At 37.9% G+C, this 24,347-nt stretch overlaps 1 protein-coding gene across 3 annotated transcripts in view; it reads left to right on the forward strand.

The window, feature by feature from the left end:
- LOC100645674 (semaphorin-2A) overlaps positions 1–24,347 on the forward strand; it is a 557,658-nt gene that overhangs the window by 136,453 nt on the left and 396,858 nt on the right. For 2 of the 3 annotated variants that reach the window (XM_012309545.2, XM_012309546.3), the window contains exon 3: positions 3,317–3,319. The exons of the other annotated variant lie outside the window; for it this stretch is intronic. In XM_012309545.2, the coding sequence (XP_012164935.1) occupies positions 3,317–3,319 (3 nt within the window). The remainder of the gene's footprint in view (positions 1–3,316; positions 3,320–24,347) is intronic. 3 annotated transcript variants of the gene reach the window in all.

Consider the following 24,347-nt stretch of genomic DNA (forward strand, 5'->3'; position numbering starts at 1 on the left):
CGGATTTGAAACCAATCTGAAAATGTATCTATCTATGTATGTAGAAATTACAAGCTCACTGAAAAAATTTAATGTACTGATAAATAGACATTTTAAACAGATAAGTGTTAAATATAGTTCCACTGCATATTCATGTAATAAATATTAACCATTTAAATATTTTTGATCAAATATCCAAACGTGTACTTTCCTGAGTCTGTACGTACAACAAGTGTGTATGCATTAGAAATATGCCTCTAATACAGGTTTAAGCGTGCGTTAAATTTCCAATGTGGAGGACGCCGTAACGTATGTGAAGAGCATCGCAATCCCCGTATCGTCTCTAGCTTGGTGGCATCAGAGCTTATATTGCTGGAAGTAGGGGTGTCTTGGAAAGGGTCTGGCGATAGAATAACTCGTAAACTGCCGCTATTCCGTGTCATCATCGAACTTGTTTCCGCCTAAGCAGGCGTTTTGAAAGCGGGAGATTGCACGGCCCAATTGAAAGGACGGCTGATGCAGGAAACAGCGGCCGTAGATGTGGAGGCGGAAAAAAGTTGGCGATTTACATGTGCAATTTTCCGCGAGGCCAATGGACGCACGTGCGCCGCGTTACGACCGCGTTCTTGCCTCGTGTTACGCGTTACGAAAGTAGCTTCGTATTTCCAGACGTAATCGGCGTGGCCATTTCGCGTCGTCGAGTTGAGATCGTCGTCGACGCTTTTCTTCGCTTTCGCGAACGCCGCGAATATATAAAGTGTGTTTATTACCATTATCATTGGACGATAATGTTGCATTAATTTTCGCGAAATTATCGGTAATATCGGCACAATAACGCGAGAGCCGCCATGACGATGGCATGAATTGCAGAAAGTTGGGGACGACCAAATGGACTCGAAACGAAGGAGCAACGGTTGTTTGCTTGGCGCGGGAATGACACGAGTACGCGTGAATTTTCGACTGGAATCGCAGTGTATACGCTCTCAAGGAAACACTAGGAGTCCGCTTTTAATTGCGTTTACGAGCTTCCGTTGCTACTTGTCGTCCTTAATTAAATTACATTTACACGACGAGGCTCGGACAGAGATTCGAAGAAAATATGCATAAACCTGAAACGTAGAGTAATTGGTGGCTTTCAGCTTTGATTCGGCGGAACGTGCGAAATGTCGCTTAACCCTTAAATAAATGCGCTTGCCGTGATGTGGGTCGTTATATACAAAACATGGTAAACATCGCGGTACGTGCCCTGGAAAAGAATTTTGTCCTAGAATTTGGCTTTATCGTTATTGCAAGATGTTATTACTTTTATCTGGTTGGTATTCTCAAGATTATTTACATTTTGTGTATTCTTTAATACGAATGTATTTGTATCGCTTGTTTTACGTGTGGTATTTATTTTTGATGCTACGAAATTATTTCTTTCTTTTTTGTAACTTTACAAATTGTATGCAACTGAGTATATTAAACTCGGAAATGAAAATATTACTGATAAATAAATACACAGTAATATCGTTTAAGCAATGTATTATATTTTTTGCGGAATTATCATGAAGTAATTGCGTTATTTGCTCAAGTGAAACTTTTAAAATGGATGCTAATTATACAATCGTTGCATGCGTTCTATATTATAAGACATTAACTTATTAAACAGTTTGCAAACAAAATTTTACCAAACCTGATAAAAGTAGTCGTTAAAATATTAGACTAATTTTTACAATGCAGTGATCTTATAATAAACTACCAAATAAAATTGCTTAAGTTAAATTGTTAACATCAAGAGAGGAAACCTAATACTTTCATGAATTTTTAAAATATTTCGTACTAGAAAACCTACCCCAAATATCTATAATATTAAAGCGCGAATACCCAAAACGCGTTTCCTTTTTCCCTCTCCGACAATAAGTCTTGTCTCCCTCCGCCATACGTTAAGCATTGTCACAGTGCGCGGCGGAACATACCGAAATCGGGGCAACTTAGAGATATTCTGGGCAGGCCTCCGATAAGTTTTACGCACCCTCGGTGCTTTATAAGCGCGTACGCGGGCCGGCAGAAATGGTTTTACATATATCACATCGGTGAAATTCGATAAGGGTAGAACGGTGTTCGCGTGGGGTGGAGAAGTTCTCTCGTGGCCTGGGTCGACTTGGAGCTTTTTCAAGCCCTGGTAAGCTTAGTCGATTAACGGGAAAAGCCCGTGTGTACGTGGTTCCTCCTGTACTACGAGAGAGCGAGACTGGGAGGAAAAGCGACTGGTAACTCCGTCGTCCGACGAACATGAAAATTGTACGTAGCCACAGCACGACCACCTTCTTCCAACGCCTTCTCTACCTGCGCCATCCACCTCACGTGCAGACCACGATGTCTCTGGTCTTTGCAAGGGCATGGCTAGAACTGAGGTTTCCTTTAAATATTCATTCCGTGTAGCGGCTCTGCCCTGCCCACTTTAATGTTCTCCCGTTATCCCAGACACTGTTCTGCTTTTTGCATATGAGCGTCAAGCTGCATGTTTTTTTTTTCTCTGCCTTTTCTAACCGGGACTGGAAGAAGAACGAATGAAGGCAACTCTGGTACGCGGGGCGGGGGACTCTACAGACGCGAATATCCCCAAGGTACAGATTTAATATTTATTCCTACGAGAGGACGCTCGTTGCCTGTACGAAACTTCTGTTCGCCGTTATATTTCTACCTTCCCTGAGACCTTCCCGTGTTCTCTCGTTCGTCCTAGTCCCTTGTGTCGTTCGAGCTGTATATTTAACCCTGACGCGCTGCCACTCGCGAGCTAATCCGTGTCCTGACGCTCGTTCTTGCATATCTTCCTCGTCGTTTTCAGTGGCTCGAAAGATAGTGGGGGAGTTGATTGTAGCAGCGATGGAAGTTTGCTGTGAGATCGAATATCTTTATGTTGTATCATGTACGTGCATGAAGTTTGGAAGAAGTATAGTAACGTTATTTATAGCTTTTATATACGAATTAATACGTAGTGATATACGTATTTGTATATTTTTAATTATAAAAGAACGATAAAAGATTTATTTCAGTCTGTAACGTAATCGTTATTACTTTTTATACTTCCTTGCTATCTTAATGGTTTTTAACACTTGTTTTGTAGCATCGTGTCAGGGAAAGCACAAAATTGCAGAAAAATTTATTGACTGATCTAATAGAAACAACTTACTTTATAATTATTTATATCCAATAATGAGTAAACGAAAAGTCATAATAATTATTCATAAAACATAAAGAATATGCCGAAAATACACCAACGTTTCAACACTCAAATAAATATTTAAATAAACAGATAAACATATCCTATTAAATCATACTTCACGATAAATAGATGGTTACATATATAACTCGCATTGCGAGGTCCTTCATTTCGAACAATGCAACGGCTTAATTTCCCTCCATGTTCAACTTGCTCCTAGAATATACTACACATGATCTTGTACGGGGGTTTTTCGCCAGGTGTAGTACCTTTACATTCGTAATGACGACGTTCTATCAATACTTTACTTCTCGATGGTTCCATCTGTTCATCGATCCCACTTGTAACTCAATCGTCCCTAGCCACAAAAAAGATTTTCATGTTTTTGGCGATCTACATTTTCACTTCTCCTTAGACAGGTCGCGAAACAGTCTTCTGTTCGAACCTTTGATATCCAACAAATCGATGGTAGTAGCTATCGTGTAAACGCATACACTGTGTGTCTGGAGTTGCATTGCGGCCACTGTGATGGCCTAGCTTTGGCAGTCCTTGAGCATACTCGTGCACACACGCAAGCGGTTGTAATCGTGGCGCGGTCTCAGGTGCAGCGTGACCGACCCATTGACACGTAGGCGTCGTTAAAGGGAAAAGGCAATCGTGTTTCAAAGGAGCCATTATTTCGGCGTCGTGGCACACCGGTAACACCGGTGCGCATCGGCTCTTCCTCAGTGACATCGCTTCCGCTTTCATTGCCTTCTCTTTCGGGCAAACCGACGCATGGCATAGCGTTAGGGGTGGCGCGGCACGGTGTAACGCGACGACTCGTAGTGTTCGTTTAAACCACCTTCCGTAATACTGCAATCAACCGTACGTTGACCGTAGCAGTAAAAGTAACTATTCCGCTGTTGGAAAGCTTACCGATTGCTTATACCCTGACTCTAACAGTCGGCTCTAACAGTCAGCTACCAGTTGGCTAAAAAAGGCTAGGCGAGGCTTGGCTGGAAACACCGTCGTAGCAAATCTTGTCGGTGACCACGTAGCCGCTCACGATTGCGATAAAAGCTGGATTAAAGGTCTTTAGAGTCGCTTGAGTATTTTAGTCGACCATGTAAGAAGAATGCGAGCAGAACATTTACGAGCCACGATCGAATAAACGGATGGAAGAAACAGCCAATTCGATCTTCGTCGTCTTCTCGGTGGCAGAATTATTAATTAGCCGCGCGCGTGTGTCTGGCACGCGAGAGATTTATAGGGGATGATTTTTGAACGCTGGTAGGGGAAGATATAATTAATTGTCGAACGTGTGCGACCTGAAAGAAAGTGGTCTTAATTTGACTCGAAGGGTAGTCGGACAGTGTAATAGTGAGAAATCGTGTGTTTGAAAATTATGTTCGAATTACGATTTGGTATGCGGGAAACATATTTTACAGTCATGGAATTACTACGATCACGTAACATTAACGTCCTCGGATAATGTATCGTGAAATTCGTGTTAAAATACGCTTGCGAGAGAATTTAAAACGAAGACATATGGTACGTATGTTCCGCGTTTGAATGGGTAGAATGCGACTGGAAAAATATTTTATCGTTTAATGTTATTGATTTTTTATTACTGGAAAAGTTGGCTACCTGCATAATTTCAAATTGAATTTGTGATTAACTTAAACTGGTCGAATTTGCTAGTATATCGAGTGAAAATTGATTCGTTTCGACGAATTTCACGTTATCGACATCGTCTTCCAATTTCATTCGCGTTTAATCCAAGAATGAAATGAGATTGAAATACGATTGGTATTAAGCTTTTAAATGATATATTTATCTTTGCGTGGAAATATCATCATTCGTTTGAAATATTCACGAATTACAAATGATAACTCGCGGAATGCTTTCTTTCAAAAGATTTTTATATGGCTTAAAAAATATATATATATATATGTGCAAGATTCATATCATATATTACAACGAACAAAATATTTATGAGCAACTTTGATATATTAGCTGTTCATAAGTATCTTTATTGCGCGCAGTATCTAAGTTGAAGGTAGCTCACACTATATATTATTGTTTTATTGGTCGCGTGCAAAGGTGTAGGTGGCACTGACATGATATCCTCCAGGGACCAAAGGCCCTTATCTGCACTGCAGGCAATGCACCTAGCTGCAATCCTGTCGATTCCGGCCTCTCTCATCTTTGTTCTGTTTCTTTTCCTCTCTTGTTTGAATCTCCAAACTCTTTCTCCTTCGTCGATATGACGTAATAAAATGTTAAATGCAATAAGATCTTGCATCATGTAATGAACGATGAAAAAATAATAAACAAAAAAAATTGAGCAAAGAAATCCATTTAACACTTCTATATTTTCAAACGTAATATTAGCTTGTTCGAAAAATTCGTAGTGTATTTCACAAAAAATTCTGCGTTATATTCAGTATGGTTGGAGGAGGATTATTTATCATGAATTTCTGTCAGATATTTAAATACTAAATTTAAGACTAAAAAGGTTTCTTCTTTAAACGAAACATCATTGTACGATATCTGCAATGTTTAATTGCATTCGTCCTATTCTTTGAATATAGCATAACATTACAATCATATATTCCTGTTTTTGAAAATGTCAAATAGTTTGTTGAAAAAAAGAAAGTACTCGATTCGTAACACAAAATAATCGAAATTCAATAAAATATTAATTCTTTAAGAATACATTACCTTTAAATTTTCCTTAGATTCCGATAGATCCAATATAATATACATTAAGGAGCGACAATTTAAATTGAAAACGCATGTTAAAAATGTGACACAGAACAATGATCTACAATCGCTACTTTAAGAATATTTCCCAGCATCGCCGTGACACAAAAAGTTACACAAGAAAATGGCACATGATTCTTTCGTAAGATCATCCTTTCTCTCAACCGATGTAACCTTAATGGAGCAATCTTGTGCGAAGTTCACAGATTAATTGGCTTAACCGATGAACATCGATCCGATTCTTTTCTACCCTCGCGTTTCTGGTAATCGTGGGTTATCGCGCCACCCGCCTTCCCCATTTCCACCCTCGCCGAGCTATCATGGAACGTGTAATCTTTCACCGACACCGTATTTCTCTGTTCCTCGCTTTGCCGTTTCTTTCTTCTCTGTTCCACGTCCATCGCGATCCTACCTTTTAATTCGATTACAAGTGAACCCGTGAACGTACACGAACAATGTAAACTGTTACAGATTACTTAATCACGCGGTATGATCGCTACATTTGTGGTTCGCATATACGACTATCGTTCCTTTCACCGACTTTATTGCGAAATCTCGAATCATATCTGTTTCGTTTTTGTACTTTGTTCCGTTTTATCTTATCATCGTGGCTATATCACATTTTATTATAACTAGACGGCGGATTCTTATACGAAGTTTATACTTTTATGCTTAATTTTCCATGCAAATTTATATGAGCGCAAGTACTACTTAAATCATTTATATTTGCCTGAAGAAATAGAATTTAAAGATTTGCTCCATGTTCTAAATATAACAATGTAAAGTTTTCCTTCAATCTTTTATATTCTCTAGAGTTTTCTTTTGTTTCTTTGACTTTGCCATGAATGCATAAACATTCGCAGTGTGGCAACGTGAGCGCGTTATTGTCTTTTTTTTCTCTCCTTGAATATGGAAATGATAATTTCGCAATTATTTATGTTTATACGAAAAAAGATACGATGTCATATGAAATGATTATAGTCGATACTACAGATTGTCGAAATTTCGTTTGCAAAGTAACAAGTTCGGTGACTAGAGGTACCCACTGTTTCAGTGACTAGCCCGCGCAGCCGGCAGCGATCAATACAACCCCAAACCTCGGTTCGCGTATTTCCGAACCCAGTTTACCAACCGGTCGACGAAAACGCCCGAAATTCTATCATGGAATTGCAATTTCTGGAACCCGAAGAATGCGCGTTACACAGCGTTGCCGGTTGTTTATCGCAATATATTTCTTCGATGCCGTAATTTTCCCATATACAATGTACACGATGCGAGAGATATCGTCAATATTCAGTCAACCACGTGAAATTATAATGAATTCGGGTTCGATACGCAATATGGATTATCAAGTTCACGTAAAAATCACGAAATGATATTTTTAATTCGCGCACTTATTCATCAGCAATCGACAATAATGCATGGAAACATTTAACTGAATATTAACCTTTCTTGCAATTTATGCAAACAGATTCGATTACCTCCGTAATTTCGAACCGTGCTAAATATCTAAATGCATCATGCCAAATCTTCATGGGAAATTAATCGAATCGTGGATATTTCAGGAATGATACTGTACAATATTTCGTCATTAAATCTATTAATTGTTTCCTATGTGCGACATACTGAAAAAGTAAAAGTAAAAATATATTCCATTTCCATTCTTTTAAATCTATTATTCCTGTATAATCTCTCTGTGTAAATAAAGCATCTAAAAATATTTTTATATATTTAAGAACCTGAAAGAAATAAAAGTAAAAAAACAGCACTTTAATGTTTCAAAGCTCTTGTTAATACTTAACGACTGACGTTTTAATCCGGTAGCACAGATTTGATAGTACGATTTACACTTTTTTATATTTTCTTGCTCCCCATAATTTTCCACGATTAATTTCAAAGTATTCCAACATAGTGACACAAAGCAAATGATCGGGCACGAAATTTGGATTATAAATACTATTTTCTCAGGCAATTGCCGCGAGCTAGACATAGAAAAGGCATTGCCGTGTTTAGGGTGGAAAAGTCTCAGGCTTCCGGATGCAACGATATTGTCGGCGGACTTCTTTTCCTATAGAGATTACAGGTAGCCGAGCCGTAGTTCAAACGTGCGTGCAATTAAGTCGTAGAGACGCGAACCTCTAAATTAACTTATTAAACGCGAATGTGCCGGTGAACACGAACGCTTAACGCGCCTACGAAGCCGTAAATAACATTCAGAGCCGCATTTTCTAGCCGTATATCAGTGCAACCCCACGTGGAAGAAGGCACATGTAAACGAGCAGGATGCACGCTGTTCTGCGAAAGAAGATTGTACTTTATTGCATTGAGCTTCGTGGTGTGATTTCATTTTTTAAAGAAAGGGCAATTGCGCGTTTCTAGGCGATTTTTGGTAAATTCTGAAAATTTGTTGTAATATTATAATATCATATAAGTGACAAATATCTAGACTGAGAATGTTTATACATTTGTGAAAAATTTAACCTGCTCATAGTGTAATGTGAACAAAATTCAGCCAGATCGTCAAATCTATCAATATAAAATTATTTTCTATGAAAAAATATATTATTTTTGTAGTCAATTTCAGAATTGCAAGAAATTTCGACGATAAAGAAACGATTATTTTCTAAATCGTTCGTTCGGAACTCATTATCATTTTATTATTCTGTTGAAGAATTAAATGTGCGAAAATACGCAGAATAAATACGTGAATGTGAAAGTAAGAAGCTCGTTAGAAACAAATGTTTATTTAAATTTCACTTCATTATTTGTATTCGTATATATTTACAAATATAAATTTGCATAAACATTCACAGTTCAGTCATATTTATTGTTTTACACTATATTAAGATAGATCTTTAATATTTAATATTTACTTAATTTGAAGTTTCTGGAACCTACAAATAGTTATTATTGAGAGAAAATCTGTATAAATGTACTTCATATTTGCATCCATGTTTCTCAGCTACAGACAGTTTTGCTTTGATCTTCCTCAAAGTAGTTATATGTATTTAGAATCCTACTTACATGCGTCCCTCTGCATAAACTATTTGTAGAATTTCAGTTTATTTCATCTCTACATAGATCATAAAATCATAAAGTATATCATAAATAAATCAGAAATAAATATATCATAAATAATAAATATTATAAAGTTTGTCGTGTTAGTCTTTTAAAATAATACGACCAAAAGGAACACCGATTAGCCATAAATTTATCAGAGACGCATGTTGCAAAACGAAATCACATATAGATGCGCGTACAATACTTCTTTCTGTAAAATAATATCGAAATATGTTCTGATATGTCGAATCAATAAATTATCCATTTTCAAGGGAGGTTAATTCTCGTCATTTTCTACTACAGTAACGTATTATAGTCAAACATAAATTCTCTCTTTATAGACGAACAAGAGTTCACATAAAATTAATTTCAAACTAAATTATATACAACGAATATAGAAGTTTTCAACAGAACATGTAGAGCGTAGAATATCTAAAACTCTGTCATAAACCATCAGTACATTGTCGCTGCTGGATTTCGCCAATCAACACGCTTTTCCACATGAATTTTCTTCAGGGTCGTCGACTCGCAAATACAACTTCGCCGCAAATCCGAATTCCGTGGGGGGCAAAGATGATCTGTTTCCCTCTCTACTGCTCTTTATCGGGCTTCCGTAATCCAGAAGCAGCTCTGAAAGTTTTGAAGTCCGATAAAGCGAACTGCGATTATGAAAGTTTCCTCTCACTGCTCTCTCACTCACTCTCTTTCTCTCTTCCTCCTCCCGTTTGGTTTAACTGTCCAACGTTGCACGATGTACGGTTCGACGGGATTCAAAATTAAATCCATAACAGGCTTTGTTTGGCTTTCGTCTTTTTTTTTTCCACCCCGTACAGCTGCAACTGAGAGGTGAAACGGTGAGATTTGAGTCTGGTACCAGTGCGGTGCCTCGTATTTTACAATCGGTTTCATCGGATGACGAGACAGTTAATTACTCGGCGAATCTATTCTAGACATTTCGATTCTAGTTCTATTCTGATGAAAGATTTGTTTAAAACGCTGCTCTTGTGAAAATATTCTTTATAACAGATTTTAACTTAGGTATACGGTTAATTTTAGATTTAATTAGTGTCGTTTGCTGTAATTAACGTTTAAATCTGTAGCGTTTTTGTACTTTTATGCTTTACTCGAATAGAAATTATTGTTCGCTTTTAATTATCAAATGGAAAGATCTGTAGTACGAACTTTGGAATTGAGGAAGAGATTTTTTTGCAAAAAAAAAGATTTGACTCTCGTAAATCAATGGGAAGTCAGGCCGCACTGAATCGATTGCGGAATCGATTCTTTCGCTGGCGGTTCACTAAATAAAGGTCTGGCTCCAGTGACTTTTGGTACGATAGCTTCTAGATCCCTTTCACTCACGCCAGTCGGTCCGGATCCTGTAATCTGTTATCGTAAAAATCCTGCTCGCTCACTGGCTTTAAAGGGAGAGAGGGACGTGCTGTATGAGACACGAGATTCGGAGTCGGGGTTTTTAGGATAAAAAAAGAAGGGAGAGAGCGTGTGATGGAGAAAAGGGACGAGACGTCACCCTTCGAGAGACGGAGGAGTATCAATATCACGCCTCACTGCCGTCTCCGCTAAAATCCCTACCTAGCCGTCTCTTTTCGCCTGTCCCTTATTATCGGCTTGGAAAAATAATCTCCGAATACCTAGCCAAGGGAATGCAGCCTTTCGAATACGGGTCTGATCGCGGTTTAATTTCTGCCGTTTCGTTGTTCGTGATTTTCGATTTCGAAACAAAGTAGATTTGCCGAATCCATTCCGCGACTTCACGGATCACGGTCGACTCTCGATCGATTTGACTTTCGGAAATAATATGTAGTGGCGATTTATTCGCGGTGCGTTTCACGCGAATAAACACATCGATAAATCAATGTTTTGTTCCGTGATACGGCATTCTGCGAATTTTGCATTTTACACCCGTTACTATGCTATTTAAAATAATCAAAACCGACTCTCTCTCTCTTTCTCTCTCACTCTCTCTTTCTCTCTATGTGTGTGTGTTCATCCGCACGGACACCCGTACCATAGCTGAGCGACCACGTGCGTGCGGAAACGTTTTCGAAACTGTCCCACGGAATGATAAATAACGTCGAAGGAAAAGGGTTCCGTGGATCATTGGTAATTCGGTGGGAGAGACCGAGCCGATAACTTTTTTACGCAGCCCTGCCGTTTCACCGGCTAGCCGCGTTTCAAAGGGTGACAAAGTGTACGCTCAGCGTTATATCGTGAAGTTGAAATATCGTTTCGGTGAATTGTTCGAAATAGCGACACTTTCACGAGGTATCGGTGGGGAATGAGAATGGAAAAGAAAACGATAAAAGGGTGCTCGACGTAGATGTTTAGCGAACATGGTGGTGGTAAATAAATCTTTGAAGAGTCTTTAAATTTGTCTTGGGCCAATTACCGGTATTAACGGTTGGGCAAATTTGTATTCGCTGCATTATCTATACTTTGGCGAACAAAGAACCCGACGCCTCGCTTAATAGTGTCTAAAAGGTGTCGCTAATTTAAATAAAACCCGGAGAAACTGAGCGACAATATTTTCAGGATAGAAGAGTACACCGAGACAGCCATCCCAAGTCACCAATTAAGCCTCGGTACTCTCCTGGAACACGTTCCCGTCAAAATCAACAAGCTGACACTTTTGCAAGTACAGATTCCCTTGTTTGCCGATTTCCCTCTTCCTTTATTTACCCCCGTTTCGCCGCTGTGCTACCCCTGTTCGGTCTTGCGGCCTCTTTCATTCGAGTTCTTCCTCCTCGCTGTTGCCAAAAGTCGATTTGCCGGGGAACGAACCCTCGTGACCGGTCGGTCCCTGCAAATTGCATAAGGGGTCGCTTTAAAGCGAAGTCCGCTCCCGACCGACCAAATTCTCTCGCGAAATGTCTCGCGAGGACGATGAACCTGCTTCGTTTCCGGAGGATGTCGTAAAAGTTGAACGAGGTAATCCTTGACGAGTCGCTGGATACCTTTAATGCTTTCTTAACGAGGTCTTAGGGTCGTCGTTGAAAAAGTGATTTGATTACGATCAGATTTCACACAGTATGTCTGGTTTAGGTTGTTGCCCTTAACATTTCCTCGAAGGAACGCGTTCCACTACGGTGGAAAAATTCTTCCGTTGCTTGATACTATTTTCAATATTTAGACTTAGAAAAATAACTTGTCTTTTTCATAGTTAGAATTTATTTGCTTATTCGTTTTCCTTCATCATTTATGTCGTTAATAACAAACTTGAGTTGTATACGATACAAACATTTTCGCTAAACGATCTTCAACCACCATTAAAAGTATATTAAAGTATATTTCATAGTTAAAAAATGTTTTCTATTCTATGTTCAATATTTTTCTGTAAATTTTTCCTAACGGATAAATCTATAGATTTTATCTTTCGCAAACGATTAATCTTTCCAGTTCCAAATATTTTCTGCGTCAGAGTAAACACGTTTTCACTTCCAATACAAGTAATATCGACTATGTACAACATTATTTTAATAACGTATTAAAAAATTTAGCAAAACTAATATAACGATACGAATATTTACTCAAATAAATCTTTGTTTCACGGTGAATCTTTCGTACCTATAGCAATATATACAAGAAGGTTTGTAAAAAGATTAAACACCAGTCTGAAACACAATGAACTCAACTGAACATTTATGCACGTTAATGTACATGTTTTACGATGGCGAGCATAGCGTAATCGTCACCTGAACGTTGCATCCCTCGAAGCGCTAGGGAGAATCGAGCTTTATTCTCTCGGTTTCTCTCCTATCCGCCAGCGAATAGCAGACATCGGGCTACGTGGCGTGGGATGGATTCGAGGGATTTTATATTTGATGAGCGTGAAGCATGAAACGGGACTGGCGAATGCGCAGCGATGCGTTGCAGCTCGGAAATTGGGAATTTCAATGACTCGTACGCGACTGCGGCTCGTCTCGGACCGATCATTTTTATGCAACCGTCTCGTAGCTCGCGTTGATGAAAGGCAGAAAGGATGAAGATCCCGAAGAAATGAATCTATTAAATACGATTTTCAAAAGCGTTGTCCCGAGCTCCGAGCTGTTGCGTCACCCGGAACTGTGGTTTTACACGGTGAAATTCAAATTAATTACGAAATGATTTCGCGCGAAATTGAAGCTCCGGATAAGTTACTAGAAACACGATGTATTTGTATAGTTATATATAACTAGATGGAAAAGGCAAAACCGCGAGGTACATCGAATCGGAACCGGTAGTCATTATGTTCACTTAGCCGATATATATTCGTAATAATGAAATTACCAAACTATTGATTTCACAATGTTTGATATTACTCAAGGTTTAATAGTTCTTACGAATCAATCGATCAATGTTGGTTGCAAAGATATGTATAATTCAAAGAGATTTATATATCTTGCTATGTAGAAAAATAATAAAGGTACGAGTATGTTAAAAAAAACGATAAGATCTTATACAAAGAAACATCGGTTCTGTTATTAATCGAATCTCCCTCGATTGTTTGATAGTTTGCTATACAATAGGATTCTTAAGATCAAGATTTTCCATATCTGAAGTATATGTAATTTTGTAACATATAAAAGAATCGGTTCATGCAGTCACTTTTTGAGATAACAGCGGGTTACCTTCGTCTTTGCAAATAGATCTTCGGTGTAAGAAGGTTTTACAAGTAATTTAAAAACTCTCTCGTATTTTCATTCGACATAATTTCCTCGGTAAAAGAAAATAGGGCAGGAAAATCCGAGGAAAGTTTATCCTCTTTCTACAATTATAAAAATGTAGGAAAGAAATCTGTTTGTCGAAAGGAGGAGCGGCCTTGTGTCTATTTAAACGCGTAATATTCTATTGGATGCTTTGTTGGATGAACATTCTTGCGCTTCGTTGTAATAATTAACATCAAGCGGGTAGAAATGATTAAACATTTCTGGAGAATACTTAGCTAGACGAGGCAGGAAGAAAAACGGACGAGGTACGTGCAGCTAAGTATTTAAGTAGAATCCTCTTTATGAAGGCTTTGGACTTATTAGCACCACCGCCATGGCAAATATTTTCCCCGTATGTCAGCGCATGCGGGGAATTTTTCTCGCATCTCTCTCTCTCTCTTCCTCTCTCTTTCTCCCTCTCTACGTCGTTTCCGGCCCATCGTTTCGTTTGGCACAGTCGATACTCTTTCTCCGTGTTTTTTACGGTATTCCAACATTTTTCGGCTGCGTCACTCCTTTGAAGAGGGTTCGTCTATATGCCATCCTGTACGCTCGTTAACTCAGCCTGTTTGTTTTACCTCCGTAATTATCGATTTCGATCCTGTAACGCCTGACCGTAAACTGCATAATTTATCCAACGATAAACGACCCGTGGTAAAAATAAAGAAACATTTTTCCAAGTTTCATATGTTTCAACGCGCGACAGGAACATCGCGCGATTTTCCGCTACTCCGTAGCCATTACTACGAGGATCGCGACCAGCGGCACGATGCATTTGCAATTATCATGCCACGAGATTGCTCTGGAATTATGCAATTTCGCCACAATTTTTCCCTTCGCCTTTTACAACGTCGACCGATTCGACGTCGTTGATTTCATCGCGCGCGCCGTTCCGTCGAGCATGCTTTCCTTTTAATATCGCAGTCAATTGGTTTCATTAAAATTAGAAGAATATTACTGAACGTATAATTACACGAATTATCGTTCTTAACTTCTTTCCACTCTTAACGGTCTGCTTGCGATATGTTCGTTTTACACAGTGTATTTTATTTTGCAACTTCCTTCCCGTGTAATTATTCGACGTTATTCGCCCCGACGATCTTGGCGGCCCTTTAACGTCGAGTCTCTCCACTATAGCGAGCGAGTGCAACAAGAAATGATCTATCGAGACGAAAGTCGTATCGCAATGCACGTTTTAGTACGGTAAAATGCCGATTTATCCGGGGACATGGTTCCATGCATCCGCGCGACGGCGCATACTATGGCCATTTTAAAATAGCGGTTTCAGGTACACGATTCTTGCTCTCCAACGTTCATTGTTGTGCAGCTGGCATATGCCCGTGTTGCATATATAACAGCATCGCGTGGTAAAATTGCGCGCGGAGAAATTTCCGCGCTCTCCTTCGCTTTTACCTCTCTTTTCTTTATTCTCACTGCTTCCATTCTAGCTTGCACCTCTCGTGTGCTTCACGCGCATTTGCGCACCCTTTTATCGGTATTTCAAATCATCGTGGAATTCCATCAACCTATCAACGTTGCTCATCCGCCAGGTGTATGCGAGAATGCACGGCTCATGAAAGTCGAGCATACTCTTTTCTTTGGCTTTCCATTCTAGTTAAGCGACGATACTTGGAACGGACGTATATTCTTTTCCTCTTTCTATTCTTTCTCTTTTTTCGCTGTTCTTTCATTTTTCTCTTCGCCTCTTTGTGCCGGTAAATACCGTAGGTCTAGAAATTTCGTTGACACACGCTGAAATAATTTCAGGACCGATGACGCGAGAGGTATGGAAATGATACTAATAGAGGTTCGATTCGCCGCACCCACGCACGTGAAAGGAAGCTCGGTAATAATGTACGCTAGCCAGACGTCTGGCTAAACACGGACCCCTTCTACTTTCCAGACGGCGCTTCAATGCTCGCGTCAGTTTCTTAAGATTCTTTCTTCCTCTGATTTGAGAATTAAGTTAGGGCTCGCGTGTAATTTCTGTTTCGTATTAATTGCGTGATTTATGCAATATATCGGTACATGTTGATTTCGAATAGATATTTCATTGTGATATAGTCGAAGCTACAGTAAGACGTTTTATTATCCAAAAATTTATTATCAAAAAATTAAATTTCTTCCTTAATATAAATGATTTTGCGGTATTATTTTATGTGCTTATGTTCTGAAAATAACAATAATATATAGAATATTCGATTTTATATATACAATTTCGGTCGGAAGAATTTCAAATGTCAATTGGCTAGCATTAGCTACATAAGACAATATTTTGTTATACTTGTCTATGTATGGAATTAATAATCAGATATAATAATTGAAATGCAAACGAAGGACGAATATGATAATACTTTTTTTGCCAATCTATGTATAAACCACAATTTGTCCACAAAGTGAAACATACACTGTGATATATTTTGTAAATATGTATTTGTTACGCTCTGAAGGTTTAATTCTATCCGACTTTTCGACTTCCTACGAGTATTTACATAGGTGTTCAGAGACTCTGTTCCATTCTGCTGTAGGCTAGTAGCTTCACGGAAAACGTGTCCAACCATCCTGTGGTCAATCAGTGGTCACTTTCACCGAGACAACAGTAGAACATCCGGAAATCAGAATACCTTACCCGACTTCGTGGCCATTGGACCACAACTTGCCTGTCTAGAAGGTGATACGCGTCGATTCGTTTGTCGCTAGAACTCTGTTTGATTCGCCTGGTGGACATAAAACCCCATAAAACATTACTAAGTTTGATAAAATACTTACAAAAATCGCGATATTTAAATTTTCTGACCGCGGGAAGTCATAATTGACGCACATATTCTGTAGTCATGACACTTATTCATGACCTAGGATCATAAAAGCCATCTTGAGATACCTCTGGAATGTTACATCCAGACTTGTCTTACTTCTGTCTTGTAACATTCATAGCAGGCTTATGGAAAACAGACTAAATTGGTTCCAGATGTCATAGAACTTTAACCTACCGACCTCGGTATCACGGAGTACTCGAAAGAGGACTCTGAAGTTTAGGAACAAGAGATCTTATTGTCTCGTGATTCTGTTGTGTCCCATTGAAACGCTTCAAACATATTTATATCTTCATTTTTTATTTTGGTGTTTCTTTTTTAATCGTTGCGTGTCAAATTCTTGTAAGTTTCAAATGCAAAGTAAATAGCGCAGAATAGAAATCCAGACTAATTAGGCAATTGCAAAAATTGATTTTTCTTTTTCTATCACCATTTAGTGTCTTCATAGCAGTATACGTAATTTTACTTATTCGTAAATATAATTCGTTTCACAATGTGCAATGTACAATATACTACAAAATAATTTCCACGTGGAAATTATAATTGTCTTAATAAAAAGATAAAAAACATAATTTCTATTGTTATCTTTTATATAAATAGAAATTGTATCTACAGTTTGTACTGTGCCTACACTTTATCATCGAACATCAACGGTATCGAGCTGCTTACGTTTCATCAAAACATGGAAATTTCAGGAGGCGGTAGACAGACAAATTCCCTGAATCTTATTAAGTTATTAAAGCAATGCATCAAGCACCCTTTTCATGAACACCGTCGTCCTTGGTAATCGCTGGTCGTTCGCTCATTTTTAAGTCTGCGACTTGAATCATAAGATTCTTTCGCCCCGAGCTCCGGGTTGCTAAGAGCGGTAGACGTTCCGCGGCGACGACGACGACGACGACGTTAATTACCGAATTCTTTGTACGTGCTGTACAACCGCCTTCCCCGGCAATCTTCCTCTCCCTGAATTAAGTCCTGGGAATATTATCTTTTAATAAGTGAGATCCGACTTCGGTTTCAATGAGCAGCGGGAATAGCTATGAGGGAAAAGCGCATTGCGCTATGAAAATCCAAGCGAGAACCTGCTCTGCGTGCCTGGCTTTTATTATCTTTCGTTCCACGCTCCTCTTCTTTTTTCTCCTGGCGACCACGCAGCTTTTTTCACGATCGACTCGTAGAGTGCGAATCGGTCGTCGCTCGAATACAACGCGGTCTTTCACGTCAAAGTTCTTGCAGTCACACGTATTCTGTTTACAAAAGGCAGCATTCCTCGATCTCTCGAATCACATTCATTCCTTCGTAACTTTGCCATGGACTATTTACTTGAGGTTGAGCACTTCGTAGTGTTGTTTATTGGTACAGAATACTTTTGATACTCTGTTTTGTTCGTAAACTTTTTTTGATGATTGAAAATCATAGATGAAAAATGTAGTAGACTACATTTTTCATGTTTTATTGAAGAACAATTTTAAGATTCAATATGTCGTCAACCAATGTTATGTGACAATTATATTCTTCTTTGACTTTGAGTTAAATATTCGTAGGTATATTTTTGTTATTCCCTCGAACACTGGACAGATATTAATAGCACTAAATATTCTAGTATTAATTGAGTTAAATTTAATATAACAACTGAACTAATGTTATTCGTGTTTTACAAAATATAGGTTTATCAGGTATTTTTCAAAGATTTATGTTATATCGTTAAACCTGTTAGCCTATTCATTTCTTCAATGGTTTTAAATTAAAATATTTCTTCCTAACTAAAATAATAACTAAAATAAACTCATCATACTTTCTCCATGCACTTCCATCTTCCATTACAGAAGAAATACAGAATCTATATTACAATATTCCAGGAAGCAAAGGAGAATATTTCAGAGAAATATCGTTTATCGTGCAAGTTCTTGTTTTAAAAATATACACACCAGTAGAACAAGCAATTTTATTTTCAGCAATCTAACTTAGTTAGAAGTTAACAGAAAACATTTGAAAACCCCTTCAGTTTTATGTTTCAGTTGTTTTATTTCATAAATGAAATGAATGCTAAAATAATACACAGTTCAAATATTCAGCGAAAAAATGTCGGAACGTGTATTTCAAGCGTAATAACGACTTTCAAACAATATTTCATTAGTGGTCAAATATGATGAAGAACTACAATGAAAACCAACCCGTTTGTGGTTTTATAAAGCGAAAGCCACAATAATGCGTTCTAGCTAGGCATAAACGGCAAATTAGAAGGGTGAGGGTTTATTCATTTTCTCTGATGAATTCTGCATGCACGATGGAGTTCTCCTCGATAAACTTCCTACGTGACTGAATGCAAGTTGATGGGCGCGTAAGGTTTCCCGAGGGCCCTCGGTATGACAGAGATTGTCATACAAATTAATTCAAATATTTGACGTTGCCTGGTTTAATTCTTCATTCTGTCTTGTCTTAGGATTCCCTGTGTATTCAGACTTATGGGGAAACGAACAGAAATCTGTCGCACCGTATATGCTTTTTCGATTGAGGCACAATAATAATTTATAACAAAGATGAAATATAATATATTCGTCAATCTATCGTAACGATTTAACGTTCAAGCTTATCATTAAAAATGTTGCTCTTTCTATTAAAGAAAATCTAAAATTGATAAAAATAATTCGATTTACTTTTCATCGAGTCTATTTTTAATTTGATCATTGCGAATTCATCAAATCTGTTGATTAATCGCGCGAGTACCTTCGCCAGCAATCAATATATTATTAGATGTATTATTTGATTTTAACCAACGCTGGTGGAAAATTCCGAGAAAATATCTTAATACATATAAATTATTTTTATCTGCGGAAGATCGATGTAGAAGAACAAACACTGCTGCGCATATCGCGGAATGAAAGTAAACAAATCTTTATTACACCTACCTGTGAAACGCATAAATCTGTAGAACTTGCTTGCGGAACGATCTTTTCCTCTTTTTTCCACAGGTTATGCGATATTCTATATTTTCCAAAAAAATCGGAATTGAAAACTTTTCATTGATAATTTTCTTCGACGATCGTATCTGTTATTAAAATATGGCTACTACTCGACAGAAGGAACATACTTTCTCTGCAAAGATATCTTTAGTTGTCTGTTCTCTTGTATTGTTTCTTCTCCTAAAGTTTTTTATTAAAACATATAAAAACAAAAATCTAACAATTGCGTCGCTTGTTACGATTAAAAATTTAGCAACTGAGTTTTAAGTAATAAAATCGAATAATGCAACAACGAATATATTAATCAGTACCTAATATATTTTCGTCAATTTCTTTTACAATCACCCCAGATGGATATTAGATATCTCTTTTTAATTAATTATATTTCTTTTAATCTCGTTGCTTACCATTTTGTCTGTCCTTCTAAATCATTTTATTAGAATACATAAAACCAAAAATTTCTCCAACAGTTACATGGGTACCACTACTAAGCTTCAAGTAATTAAGATGCGACGAGTGCGTCATAACGAATTATCAAATGTGACAAGAACTAGTTTCGCCCGGAAATGATTCGATCACCGTTAAAATACGTCGATGATACAGCAACGAATTACCAATTATTCCGTAATTTGCGAGTTTTCGCACACGAGGTACCACCGATATGCTCTCGCTCGATTGGTTATTTGTATCATTACAGCCACGTATGGGATAAAGAACGGGAAGAATTAAATTCTATCCCACGTAGCCACGCTTTGAATTTTCATTTGGTTAATGCGTCGCCGTAAACCGATCGTTGCTTGCGCTCTCGTCGACCGGACGATATAATTGATTTAGTACAGTGGATTTAACAGGGAAATGAATTTTATTTGTAATCCGTCGCTGCGAATTATTTACCTTTAATGCGACCTATGAATAATAATTGCGTTTACGGTGTTCGCCCTTAGCGAGCTCGTTCGCTTTCTCTCTCTTCCTCCCTTGATATCTCTTTTTCCCGCGAGTTATAATTGAAAATTACTGTAAAACACAAAATGGAAGAGCGTTTCGTTGACGATGGTCGATATAAATTATTCTCTTTCGTACGATCATGTACTTTCTGAGTACGGATCGACATGGATTGCATTTATCACATGGGTTCGCGTTGTATCCGAGAGTAAACCATTAGCATGTGAATTTCCGTCACAAAATAATGAAAGCTTCTAGCGCTAAAAATTATTTTAATCAGCAGTCATATTGTAAACTAAAATGTTTGCAACGTCGTGTATATGGTAGTTGCGTGGTTCATTGTTACATTGATATCACTTGTAAAGAATCTCTGTGTATTCTTCAATTAGCTACCGAACGAGAATTATGCGAATAGCAGTTGCTCGTAAGGACACTACTAACGAAAACGGCTGAATTATTATCCATTATGTTCCCCACTCGCAAAAACATACTTAGCTTCACTCACAGTGGGATTGTAATTGGTCTGTGTAATTTATGGTTAGATATATTATTCTAATGGAACCTCTGCGCTACATTCTGCTGATGGTCTGCTATTAGGTTACATCCGTAGATCATTTGCGAGTTTGGTTTAACTCAAATACATTTACGCAGAAAGCGGGAATACATGGAAACGTGCAAGATCAAATATCTTGCGAGTGTAATAATTTGGCAATAATTTATAACGCAATTATGATATTTGTTTCCGACTTAAAATATCGCATAGTTCTTGTTTCAATAAATTCTAAGTAATAAAGTACATCATTAAAATTCTATGTTTACTTCGTACGATGTTATTTCAACGAAAATTATATTTTCATTGGTACATTTACACTTTTATATGTCCATCGTATTTATTTCTCGGTTGTCCAGCAGACTTAATATTCCAGAGCATCGGCGAAGTTATTATTTCAGCTGAACGCGTGTAAAGAAGCCGGATCTTGCGATAGACCGTCCCCCTCCGGTCGGAGACACCTTGGGAAAAAGTTTTCGGAACTCGTCGCGGAATCGTGGCGCGAATATCGAGTTTTCACGCGGGAACTTCGCCTCGGTCCTGAATTATTATCACGCTTGGCCGGTCTAATGTAAAAGGGAGAGAAAAAAAATAAAAATTCGGCGACGCGTCGTAAATTTCCTTCCCAAGTCCCTGCCGTTCTGCGTCATAGGTCTAATTTGAATTTCAATTCCGTTCGCGATTGACTCGCGAGGATCGTTTACGAGACTTCAAACGTTAAAAACGCGTTCCGTCGGTTAACAAGGAAAAAAAATCGCAAGAAGAGTAAAAGAGTTGCAAATATAAAAAAATGCTTGTGAAAACTAAAGAGAAACGTAATTCTAGCGTTCGGCGAATATCGCCGAATATCGTGCATCCATCGTTCGGTTATACTCGACAGCTTTAGCGACGAAAATATTCGACGCTCCAGCCTTTCGCCAAAACGGGGAATTAAATCGCTAGCATGATACCTCTCGACGTATCCAGGGCTCGCAATAGCATTAGCATGGCGCGCGCGTTTATCGAAAAGCGATCGTATACAGTGTTCATCGTGCAGAGGCGGCGCGTAAAATATGCAAGCAGGGCATCAGTTATTTAACATGTAGGGGAAAGTTATCGCACAGAGTGTCAGTCTGGCTTCGATATGATTGTGCGTTCGAGCGTACTGATTCAACGATAGACGACAACGTAACGCGAGATGCGGCTCCACCCGACTGTATGTCGAATTAGTTGGACGTCGCAGCTCGACTGGATTCGGCGTATAGTTCGCGTCGAATTCGAATTAGCCTCGACGTATATACTTACACGGACATAGGTACATACAATGAATGGGCCCGTGATGATTTCTCGGGCAAACGGGTCATAAAGTATACTTGACATTAATTTTCCAGACAAATTAATTATGAACTTCTGGATTGAGCGTTTGATGTAAATTGACCTTAATTTTGAATATTGACCGAGAAAAAGCGTTTAATTGGAGCCGAAGAAAATTACATTTGACTGTATACACCGTCGAAGAATTTCCACTTTATCACTGAAGATTTCCTATTAATATTCGTGACAAAATAATGACACAGAAAATTTATGAATATTGATGTCGATTATTTTATCAAATCAAATATTAAGAACACATGAATTAATTTAATAAGTGAACTCTATTCAAACAAATTATTCGTCCTTATTTTAGTATATATTCCGTATCATATCTAGAAAAGTACAACTATAAAGAGTTCCTTATCAAAGTTACCTATACTTGACAATCGTGTTACGAAACTCGTTGAAAGGAACTTTAGCACGATTAATCAGAAAAGTTTCAATAAGGCAGAAGTTAATGCCTGGTGGCATGCACGTGGGCAATTCCCGACGAATTACATTGTAATACAAGAGTTACAAGTTTCGTAAAGAGGGGAAAATATTTTCGGAAGGATTATGAGTAAGATACAATTTATGAATTTCATCGTGCAGCTTCTTGCATAAGGCGCGCTTTATTGAGCGACGTTGCGCACGCTATGATACTATCGGAAGAATTCCTTTCGTCAAGTTTCAAACGCGATATTAAGCAAATTATGCTACGAAGGAACGTCGCTATATCCTTCCAAATTTCTCTACTTTCCGTTTTGTTTCCGATAAATGAGAATCACCGCAAACTCGATGGATTAATTTATTTTAGAAGGGAATGAATATTTACGTTTCATATCGATACGAATGAAAACATTTTAACACAGTGTTAAATTCAAAATTAGGATGTTGTAACGAAAAAAAGTAGTACTTATGCGGTCGCATTAACTCTTTGATCGTCTCTTTCTCCGCTCAAAAGTTTTTGTAGAATTGGCTGAAAAAAATGGAAAAAATTAAATATATAATAAAGGAGAGAAATGATATTTATATGATACGGAAAACACACATTATTGATATATTATTTCATTAAAACAACCGTGTAATTTGAAATTTACAATCTGCGCCAAATATAAAATATCAAACATCAAGTATCAAGTATGAAAATTTTATTAAAAATATATACTATAGGCTTTTTAGCTGAAGTGTATTTACCTCGCTTGAAGGGTAGATATGACAGAGGATATCTTCATTTGTCCAATAAGAATTTCATTTCCGCCAACCGATGAATCGGCAATGATATAACCCAGAGCACGAACGTTTTAATGAAATTAGCGAAACTTTGTTTGTTAAAATGAAATTTATTCAGAAGAGCGGGCCATGCTAGCCTTTTGTAATTTCGTTTCGCGTTTCACAAAACGCGAATATTGTTACGAGTTCAACTCTCTGCGCGCTGATCGAATCTCTGGATGACATTTCTGGCAGTACGCTTGAATCTACGAAATTTCGCTAAAGGTTTAAAACGTGGTTAGAATAACGTCAGCGATTGTGTCGTGCTTGAACTTGGCCGCGGTAACCTGCTTTTTCTTAAGAATGCCAAAGCAATTCTCCGAAGAGAAACTTGAAAGTTCTTTTTTTTACTTACAAACTGATAATACTACTGTTGCTGGTTTATTCATAGATAAGTAGAAAACTAGTTCAAACGGAGATTCCCTCGAGTTGAACAACTACGAGTAATTAAATAGCAATTTTGCAAGTTTTAAGTAAAAGTTTAAAAATTGGCAATTTTTGATTAATCTACAACAAAATATAAACTTGTTGCGTAGAGAGTACTTTTAGAATGAGTACCTCTATAGAATATAAAATATTAACAACTAAAAGAGCTCTATTTAGTGGATACAGTATACGATACAAATTTAAAATACACCTACAGTATCATTCATTATCTTCTTTGCTATATTCATTTTCTCACTTAGAACCACACTGAACGTGTCCAACAAATCACTTAAAAGTAAACCATTCAAAAGCAACGTCGATCAACTACGTAAATTGGAAAGAACAGAAAAGTGA

The sequence above is a fragment of the Bombus terrestris genome, chromosome 6, assembly GCF_910591885.1.
Source record: "Bombus terrestris chromosome 6, iyBomTerr1.2, whole genome shotgun sequence".
NCBI lineage: Eukaryota > Metazoa > Arthropoda > Insecta > Hymenoptera > Apidae > Bombus > Bombus terrestris.